The 10841-nt window shown below is 39.7% G+C and overlaps 1 protein-coding gene across 4 annotated transcripts in view; it reads left to right on the top strand.

Annotated features, from left to right (window-relative positions):
* LOC109837814 (probable alpha-amylase 2) overlaps nucleotides 1-10419 on the top strand; it is a 26646-nt gene extending 16227 nt beyond the window's left edge. For 3 of the 4 annotated variants that reach the window (XM_020406177.1, XM_020406176.1, XM_020406179.1), the window contains 9 exons: nucleotides 343-469; nucleotides 545-771; nucleotides 1452-1597; nucleotides 1692-1810; nucleotides 2094-2182; nucleotides 2291-2413; nucleotides 2554-2589; nucleotides 9802-9900; nucleotides 9976-10419. In XM_020406177.1, coding sequence (XP_020261766.1) covers nucleotides 343-469; nucleotides 545-771; nucleotides 1452-1597; nucleotides 1692-1810; nucleotides 2094-2182; nucleotides 2291-2413; nucleotides 2554-2589; nucleotides 9802-9900; nucleotides 9976-10167 — 1158 coding nt within the window. In that variant the 3' untranslated portion in view covers nucleotides 10168-10419. The remainder of the gene's footprint in view (nucleotides 1-342; nucleotides 470-544; nucleotides 772-1451; nucleotides 1598-1691; nucleotides 1811-2093; nucleotides 2183-2290; nucleotides 2414-2553; nucleotides 2590-9801; nucleotides 9901-9975) is intronic. The other variant, XM_020406178.1, reaches the window with a different exon arrangement.

Consider the following 10841-nt stretch of genomic DNA (forward strand, 5'->3'; position numbering starts at 1 on the left):
TGGTTGGTGTTTTCTAATAATATCTTAAAGGTAAAAGGGGTTTTCTGATAACCACTAAACTTAAGGGGGGTTTGCTAATATTTTGAAAATTATGGGGATTATTTAAGTTGTTCTGATATTTAGCCTTTCTTTTACTTGTAAGATTAATTGATAGTAAAATCTAGTGAGTGGCGGAAAAAATGGTGGTATTGTTGTGCCCTTGTAGATCTATGATCTATCATTCTATCTTGTATGAATTGGTTGCTCTGACTCTGATGACCTCATGAAATATGTCTTGCTACTGTTCCTTCCTTAGATTTTATATTTTGGTTCTTTGAGCACCATTATTTCCATTATTAGCAGGGTTTCAATTGGGAATCTCATAAAAATGTCTGGTGGAAGAATTTAGAGAAGAAGATGACAGATCTTGCTGAGTCTGGATTTACATCAGTTTGGTTACCTCCGGCAACTCAATCTTTCTCTTCAGAAGGTTGAACATGCGTGCAGTTGATCACTGGTGCCTATTTTATGCTTATATTTTGAAAATTTCCCTCTTCCTTGATAGGTTATCTACCTCAAAATCTCTATTCTCTCGATTCTTCTTATGGCTCCCAGCACCTCTTAGAAGTTTTACTTCAGAAAATGAGTCAATACAAAATAAGAGCAATTGCAGACATAGTTATTAACCACCGAGTTGGAACTACAAAAGGGCATGGAGGAGTATACAATCGGTACGATGGAATCCCATTGTCATGGGATGAACATGCCGTCACATCTTGTTCTGGTGGACTGGTGCGTATAATCATTTGAATAGTTAATTTTGTTTTAAAGCTAGTCAGATATATGTTGCACATGTTTGGGTAGAAATAACGTTCTGACTCGCTATGTTTTCCTTGAAGTGCCTTGTTACAGTAATCAACGTATCTCTCTTACCAATGTAAAATATGATCTCTAATACCGTCAAATTCTGCATTGTATCAGTTTGTAATAGGTCAAACTATACAATATTCTTTCTACCTGAATCTAAATTTTTCAAAATGCACGTTGAACATGTTATTATATTTTAAGTAAATTGCAATATTGTAGTTTACTATCTAAACCTTCTGTTAGAAATAACAATTTATTTAAATGCAACATTTTCATTAGTTACTTTGTCACTAGTTTTGTGTTCCTCTAGTTACTAATTGATATTCCTGTAGCTTCTTTGCTTCTTTCAAATGGGATACTTCTTTATCAATTTGAAGGAGCAGCTATCTGGCTATATTCGATTAGTTTATATAATTATTTTCTTGGCAGAAATTAGTTGGCTAGTTTGTCCAGCTGACCTTATGAAGATATCTGTTGGAGATGTTAGTTTGCAGGATTATGCTTCTGTTGCACTAGGATGTTACCATCAGCTTGAACTGCCTTGCTGGGTAACATAATGATTTAGGGCTCTGAAACTATTTTTTCCTCTCATATATGTTCCTTAGGGAAATAATAGCACTGGTGCTGTCTTTAATGGAGTTCCTAACATAGATCATACTCAACCATTTGTACGGGAAGACATAATCAAGTGGTTAAGATGGCTTCGGGGAAGTATTGGGTTCCAAGACTTCCGCTTTGACTTTGCAAAAGGGTAAAATTTCACACTCTTAATGCTTTTGTTACCTTTTTGATATTTTACTTGAGTCAATTATCAATGTCCCTCTTGCTTAAACGAACAAGTTTAGCTATGCGGCCAAGTTTGTAAAAGAATACGTTGAGGAGTCAAAGCCAGTATTCTCTGTGGGGGAATATTGGGATGACTGTGCGTATAGCCCTTCTGATTCTCGCTTGGAGTATGATCAAGGTATTATCATTTGGTGTTCTGATCTTAATTTGTATAACAAATTTATAACTGAACCTAGCAGGGTAACATAAACTAAAAGTTCGTTCCTAGTAGTGTTTTCATTAGGATTTTCCTTAGATTATAGTTACCTCTCCCTGTAATGCTATGATATGAAAGTAAACAAAATCTGTTCCATCATTGGACCTAAATTCTCACAAGGATGTTGCTTTTACTATCTATATATAGCTTTCTTTTGCGTCCTTTTTATGCACATGATTTCTAATGTTTTGTGCATTACAAGTAGATAGTCATAGACAAAGGATTATAAATTGGATAGACAACACAGGAGGTCTTTGTACTGCATTTGATTTCACTACAAAGGGTATTCTTCAGGTATAGTACTGAAACAGTAAACATTGTTACATCAAGCTGTAGCTGGTGTTTTGTGTTGATGTCTGGTGTTTGAACAGGTTCTAATAGTGGCTTAGAATTTCTATATAGGAAGCAGTAAAAGGAGAGCTATGGCGCTTGCGTGATTCTGAGAACAAGCCACCTGGTGTAATGGGATGGTGGCCTTCAAGAGCCGTAACATTTATTGAGAACCATGATACAGGGTCTACGCAGGTATATGTTTATCTTATCAACATTGTTTCCATCTTTTGCAATTCTGTCAAGCACTTGAGTTTTCTTTTAGCTGATTAATGTAGAAAGATGGCAAGATTCTCTGAATTTGCTATCGTACTTATCAGTGCATACTTTTCTAGGCTCATTGGCCTTTCCCATCCGGTCACCTTATGGAGGTATGCATGCAAATATCTTTAGATCGGAAATTTCTTTCAGTTCCCAAATGTTTACAAATATCTTTACATCAGAAATTTCTTTCAGTTCCCAAATGAATATCATTACATCGGAAATTTCTTTCAGTTATAAACTGGAAGTTGATTTAGTTCATCCATGTTTAGCCGAAGTTATTATGTTGTGATATAGGCTCAGCTTAACAATATACTTGTAAGTGGTCAGACTAAAAGCACAAGGGAGAATGAATCTTGAACTGTGATGTGACCAAGATGATCAAGTTTAGTTCCATGGTATATTTGAAATCATGTTATGTTTCTAATCCATTTCCCCTTGCCCTCAATACTTTTTGAGGATCAGATTGTGTTGATAGTGTGTATTTATGGATAAACTTCTTTTTTTTTTTCAATAACAAACATCGACAGAAATATTCATCATCACTTGCAGATACTCACTATAATGTGATGTTTACCTAATTTTTTAAGAGAGAGAGAGAGCACACAATTAAATCACTATAATTAGACATATATTTATATCAAGAAAAATTCACAGAGCTGCAGAATACGAGCGAAAAGAAATCAACTTGTATCTGGACTTAGGAGTTTTGCATATTTTGTTGTATGAAGATGATTGAATTCGAATGTCATAGATTCTAGATGTAGAACAGCAATTTTATTTGACTCCTAACTTACTATTTCCTTTTCTACTATCAACAACTAATTGATCACACTGTAGTAACTTTTCTAATATCAAAAACTAATTGATCGCACTGTAGGAAGCCTGAGTAAGCGGTCACAACCATTTTTTGAGAGCCTATTTGAAGTTATTGTTGACATATTAATAATATGAAAGGGGGCTATTTGTAAGTTTGTGTGGGCCTATCTAAGCCAAAGAGATTTCATAATAAGATAAAGGTTTTCAATTCATTATGGTATCAGAGCCAAAACCCTAGCCGCCATCTCCCTCATAACCCTAACCCTGCTGCTGCTGCGATGTCGTCGCTGTGGTGATGAGCCACCGTGGTTCCCACTGCTGATTTTGTCAGAGAGGAGGATCTTGTCGTGATGTGGAAGATCCAGATCTGGGTGTGTAGCTTGTTAGATTTCCTCGACATTTCAGTCCTAGAACTGATGAGAGGAAGAGTGTATATCTCACATTGTTGAGATATATCACTTTCGATTCTTGTTTTCTTTGAGAAACAAGGATTTAATTAAAGATCTTACTCTTGTTGTGCAGCAGAAGTGTTGCCGAAATTTTCACTGCGCACAACAAGTGTTTGATCTAGAGCTTGATCGATGGAGGAGATCATCAAGAAGTTGAACCCCACGGAGGTCTCAACTTTGATGCATCTGATGAAGTTGTCGGCTGGTGAGAGCGCGATAAGACTACCGGCAAAGTTGGAGCTTCCACTCATCGATCTGAAGCTTGATGGACCAGCTACTTACCTGAGTTGGTCACGACGGGTGAGATACACCATTGCAGGGAGGAATCTGGAGGGGTACTTGACAGGAAAAAAGACAGAACCGGCTGAAGGCTCGGCAGGAAGAGATGAGTGGAAGTCCACTCATATGTTGGTGTACATCTGGCTCCTCAACTCTTTGGTCCAGTCGATCGCCGCCAGAGTAGATAGCATCGGGAAGGTGAAGGATGTCTGGGAGAAGTTGAGGAGGACCTATGATGGGGTGAGGAATAACCTGAGGGTGTTCCAGATCAAGGGAGAGATCGACGCCACAGTTTAGAAAGAGAGGACTGTACAGGAGTATGCCACAGAGTTAGAGCGTCTGTGCCTAGATTATGATCACTTCTCACCTCGGGCGAGCTGTAAGGACCCGGAGTGCAAGGAGCTAGAGGTCTTTCTACAGAAAAGGACTATGGTGTTTCTCAAAGGGCTAGCATCAGAGTTTGTTCAGAGGATTACATTGCTGCTAGCTCAGCCGAAGATTCCCACTTTTGAGGAGGCAGTCTCGGCCATGATCCAGAAGGAGACACGTATTAGGCTGCAGGCGAGGATAGGTGGACTTCCAGTGGTGAAGTCAGCACTGGCAGCGTCTAACTCTGTGAACACTGGATCCAAAGGGAAAACTCGGCAGTGCTATAATTACGGTAAAGTGGGTCATTTAAGACATGCTTGCACCAAACCACCCAAGGAAGGAGATTCGGGTGGACGTGGACAGTTCGAAGGCCGTGATAATGACCGTGGGGGTCGACGAGGTGAAAGAGGAGCAAGCAACCGGGCGAATCTGATGGTAGCAGAGGGATAGGAAGTAGCTGAGATGGTCTTTACTGAGGAGGATCATGCACTCCTGGAGATACTCAGGAGGAAACAAAGAGTAGCTGAAGATGGAGACAGGAGTGGGACTGAGGAGGCATCCATTTCGTTCTTCGCCAGCGGCAACACTGTTACTTATGCTCATCCGACCAAAGGTACTGATGACATACATGTTCTTGCTTCTATGTCTCCCAAAAGATCATCAGAATGGATAGTCGAATCCGGTGCGTCTCGACATGTGACAGGTAATGCTAGTGAGTTCTCATCATATACTCACCTAACATCGGCTGATAGTATCCAAACAGCTTATGGTATATTTCAGCTAGTGATTGGTAATGGTACAGTTAATTATACAGGTTCTGTAACTTTATCCAATGTTTTGCATGCTCCTTCCTTTCCAGTCAATTTTTTGTCCATTAGTGCTATCATACTCTAACTAAAATGTATTATTTTTTTTGACATTCCCAAGGTGATCTTTCAGGAGAAGGGGACATGACGAAGACTTGGGACTGGCACATGGAGTAGTGGATTGTGGTACCTGGATTGTGAATGGCTGGATTCATCATTGGTGTTAATGGTAGAGAGAGCAGGAGTAAGATCTGAGATGAGTGTTGAGAGTGTATTGATGCTTCATCACCAGCGCTTGGGACACTCATCCTTTAGTGTTTTAAGTAGGTTGTATCCATCTTTACTTGAGAAAGCAAATAAACAAAAACTTGTGTGCGATGCATGTGAGTTTGAAAAGCTTACTAGAATCTCTTATGTTAGTTTTGGTCATAGGAGTTCTCATGCATTTGACGTAATACATTCAGATGTTTGGGGGCCTTGTTCCACAAGCTTTATGAATGGATACAAGTATTTTGTTATATTCATTGATTGCTTCTCTCGCGTTATTTGATTATACTTGATGAAAAATAAGAGTGAAGTGTTTGGTTGTTTTCAAAACTTTCATAGGTATGTTCAGACTCAATACGGAGCAGTGGTGAAGGTATTAAGGTCTGATAATGGGACAAAGTATACCAACAGAACGCTTGGGGAATACTTGTCAGTTCAGGAAATATAGCACCAAACTACATGTCCATACACACCAGCTCAGAATGGGGTAACAGAAAGGAAGAACAGACATCTTTTAGAGGTTACTAGAAGCATGATGATCTCTATGAATGTCCCAGAAACATTATGGGAGCAAGCAGTGTTGACAGCAGCTCAGCTGATCAACAAATTACCCTCGAGAGTGCTGGATTGAAAGTTTCCGTGTGAGACGTTAAGGGGAGATAATGGTGGGATGCTTCCACTAAAGGTGTTTGGCTGTGTGTGCTTAGTGAAGGACAACATGCCATCTGTCGGGAAGCTTGCTCCTAGAACAGTAAAGTGCATCTTTGTGAGATATTCTGCTACTCAGAAGGGATATGTTTGCTGGAGTCCGGTGGAGAAGAGGTTGTTTGTGAGCATGGATGTGCACTTTCGAGAACTCGAGCCATATTACACTCGGGATGTAACTTCATCCGTTGGTAACTCGCCCGATACTGAAAGTATGAGGCGAGGGGAAGAATGGTGAGAAGCAGATGAACAATGTGGAGAATAATGTCGAGAAATCAATTTCTCTATCGATTCCTTGGAAGGGAGAATTGGTTGAGGAGGAGAAGAAGAATGAAGAAGAAGAAGAGAAGGAGACAAAAGGTATTAGGCCCACGGTTCATGGGAAGCTACTTATCTATAGTAGGAAGGGGAAGCAGATTGCAGGAATAGTACCTACAGTGTCACTGGTGCCAAGTCCCTTGCCAACGCCTGCCCCGACTCCTGAGACACCTACACCATCATCAGATTCCTCTCAAGGTGATATCATTCCTCTCCTTACTCCTCCCACACTAATGTTAGTACGGAGGACTACTCGTAGCAATACGAAAAATCCTCCCGATAGATATGGTTAGGATCTTGCCCAGTTTGTATCATATTCTAACATCTCTACTGCACATGAAGCATTCATTGCATCATTAGATTCTATTACTGTACCTAACAATTAGCAAGTTGTTAAGAAGGACCCAAAGTGAAAAACGGCTATGCCCGAGAAACTAGGGGTTCTTGAGAAGAACCGTACTTTGAGAGTTAGTAAAACTACCAGAAGGGTAGAGAGTAGTTGGATGCAAGTGAGTCTTCACTGTGAAGCAGAATCCAGATGGATAAGTTGAGCGCTACAAGACTCGTCTGGTGAAAAAAGGGTATAGTCAGACATATGGCATCGACTATGATAAGATTTTTGCACCGGTGGCGAAGATGAGCACTGTTCGGACCTTGATCTTTCTGGCAGTAAATGGTGGATGGAAGCAACACCAACTAGATGTGAAGAATGTATTTTTTCATGGAGATCTGGTGGAAGAGGTATACATGAAGATACCACCAGGATTCGACACAGATCAAAATGTGGGTAATGTCTGCAGATTGAAGAAGTCTCTCTATGGGCTGAAGCAGTCTCCTCGTGCTTGGTTCGACATATTCAGGAGGGCTACGATAAGTATGGGGTACCAACAGATTAACGCCGATCATACCGTGTTCTTTTAACGGGTTGGAGGTCACATTACCATGCTTACGGTATATGTGGATGATATGATTATTACAGAGGATGATAAGAAGGAGATTGCCCAACTCAAAGTGAAACTGGGTAAGGAATTCGAGGTGAAAGATTTTGGCTTGCTTCGATACTTTTTTGGAATAGAGATAACTCGATGAGCGGAGGGGATTGTCCTTTCCCAAAGAAAATATGCAATGGATCTTCTCAAAGAGGCAGAGATGTTAGGGTGCAAACCTGCAACTACACCGATCGACCAGAAGTTCAAACTGGATGCTGAGGCTGGAGAACCAGTTGATCGTGACGGATACTAGAGGCTGGTGGGCAGGTTGATCTATTTGAGTCACACACGTCCCAATATCTTTTTTGCAGTGAGCGTGGTGAGTCGCTACATACATGATCCGAGGAAGGGTCATATGGACGTAGTGTATCAGATTCTGAGGTATTTGAAGAGTGCCCCCGGAAAAAGACTGATATCCAGAAAAAATAGACACGTGAGCATTGAGGGTTACTGCGACTCTGATTGGGCTAGCTGTGCTGATGACAGGAGGTTCACCTCAGGATACTGCATCTTTATAGGAGGCAACTTGGTCTCGTGGAAGAGAAATAAACAGTCAGTGGTGGCGAGATCGACAGTTGAGGCAGAGTATAGAGTTATGACATTAGGAGTTGCGGAGTTACTATGACTGAAGAGTATGCTGGTGGAGTTGAAGCTGGATCAAGGAGCCAAGATGAAGCTGTGGCGTGACAACAAGTCAGTCATCAGTATTGCTAACAACCTAGTACAACATGATAGAACCAAACACATCGAGATCGATAGGTTCTTCATCAAAGAGAAGTTGGACAGTGGACTACTAGTACTAGAGTTAAGTCATGTTTCAACTAAGGATCAAGCAGCAAACTGTCTGACTAAAGGACTTAGCTCGGTAGATATGATTAGAGGATGCGACAAGATGGGCTTAGTGGATATCTTTCGTCCATCTTGAAGAGGAATGTTGACATATTAATAATATGAAGTGGGCTATTTGTAAGTTTGTGAGGGCCTATATAAGCCCAAGAGATTTCATAATAAGATAAAGGGTTTTCAATTCATTAGTTATACTCCTTATATATGCATGCAAGTCATAACTCTTGAGGCTTCTTGATAATGATGTTGCTTGTTATATAAGAACCTTGATGGATACTGCTGAGTAGTTTGACATGGCACTTTTAGGGCAGTAAGATTGGTGGAGATTTATTAAGAACTACACTATATATTTTACTCTCTGATATATATAGCGAAGAGACCGGACTTATAATCACACTGAATGATGTAGGCGAGTAACAGTTGATGAAGTTATCTGGATATAATGGTGTTACCCTTTTACTTTCAACAAAACTTCATGCACTTATTTGAAAAGGATCTATTTCTGAAAAAAGCTTATATACACTTGGTACTAAAATACATATAATATTGTGACTTGCTTGTTCTTTTTGTTGCAGATCCTAGTGCCTCCTGTTTTCTTATAAACTTGCATATTTAGTTTTTGTTCCCATTTCCATTTGTGTGTATTATTAAGAGAACAGTGTGTTGTCAATCTGGTATCAATTCTTAAGATGCATCTTCCTTGCATGCTTCTTGGCATGATCTTAAAAAAATAATTCCCAAAAGTGTTAAGGTTGAAATGATCATCTGTCACTTCGTTGCAGTCCGTTGCATAATTTTGCTTTCCGTGATAAAGGATTTATTTACATGTGAAAATTGATGTTGCTTACCTTTGCACCTTCTTGTTCTGAGAGACTGAAAACAATGCCCCTGTGATTTATAAGTATATATGCTGATGATAGTTGATATGTTTATTTGAGGAAGTTGTGTTAAAGTAGGAAAACTAGAATTAGGACTGGAAATTCCATCCGCAAAGTATAAGATATTGGGACACATCTGAAGATGTGATTGCCGTTCAATGAAAAATTAAAGGATTCTAAATTTGGATGAATGCTGTCCTTACTCTATCGGCATCTTCATCAGCTTCAGCACCTTCTTTTTAATTAGTTTTAGAGAAAGTGGTACCAAAATAGGGTTCAGTAACAAGATGTTGGTGAACCAAGGGTCTATTTAGCATTTTCCTTCTCGTTTGAGGGGTTTGGACTGAGGGTAATTGCGAGTCACAGAAAAGATTAGTATGCGTCCTTTAAAGTTCTTTTTCGAGAAAATGAAGCCACTTTATTATTAGAAGATATATGCATCTGTTGCAAACATGCTTGCACAAATTGTTGTCTTGAGTGTTGTTATATCATATTTGAAATCATTTATGATCAACCAAAACAAAGGCTGATCAACTTGCTGCATATTTTATAATATTTCTCCTAATATACTATAAAACATCCAACACTATCGTGCAGGGATATGCCTATATACTCACCCATCCTGGAATACCCACAATATTCTATGACCATTTCTATGATTGCGGGGATTCTATGCATGACCAAATTGTGAAACTGGTAATTTGCAATTACATCCACGCAAATATAGTTTGTTACACTGCTCTTTCTCTAAGCCTTTTGACTCGTATGCAGATTAAAATACGGAAAAGTCAAGATATCCACAGTCGCTCAAACGTGAGAATTTTGGAGGCTCAACCGAATCTATATGCTGCCATCATTGAGGAGAAACTATGCATGAAGATTGGCGAAGGGTCGTGGTGCCCTGATGGTGGTGAGTGGAAACTGGCGACTAGTGGCCATAACTATGCTGTCTGGCACAAGTAGGGCTCATGCATTTTAAAATTAGCATCAGATTAATCAGTACTTGTTTGAAAGAAAACGGAAAGGGGGAGAGAAATTAAATTTTAGATGTCTTGGTGTAAATGCGCGCATGCGGGTTGTAGAGTGAGGAAATGATGTACGATCAAGTATTTAGTAGTTATGATAAACATGCATGTAATTTGTTCCATGATGCACATCGTAATGATGATTAATCCTTTCCCTATATTACATAATGAGAGACTATCCATATGATCAGCTGTTTGGTTGTCGTCGCTGTGATAAATATGGCATCTATTGACAGTTCTTTTTCTTTTCACATGGTGATTATTAATCCTTCTCCATACAGGGTGATTATTAATCATAATTAACCGCTCAAAGTTGAGAGAGGTTTTGATGATGTTATTTAGCCTGTTTTTTGTACTTAATTTCCAGCCCTAACAGCAGCTTTCAGTTAATTTGTGTTACCTTGACCTTGACCTTGACCTTGGATGTCATCAGGTAGCACAGAGGCCTTCATGGACCTACATGCACACGTGGCCTTAGAATTGGGCCTGATACAAACTAGCCCATTTCCTTCCAATTTCTCCTCCCACACCCTCTGAGCCCTCTGACTCGTTTGACACCCTGTGTGTTTGAATAGTCATAGTGAATACTGTGCAAAGTCATTGTTGACTGGA

Source organism: Asparagus officinalis, chromosome 4 (genome assembly GCF_001876935.1).
Source record: "Asparagus officinalis chromosome 4, Aspof.V1, whole genome shotgun sequence".
NCBI lineage: Eukaryota > Viridiplantae > Streptophyta > Magnoliopsida > Asparagales > Asparagaceae > Asparagus > Asparagus officinalis.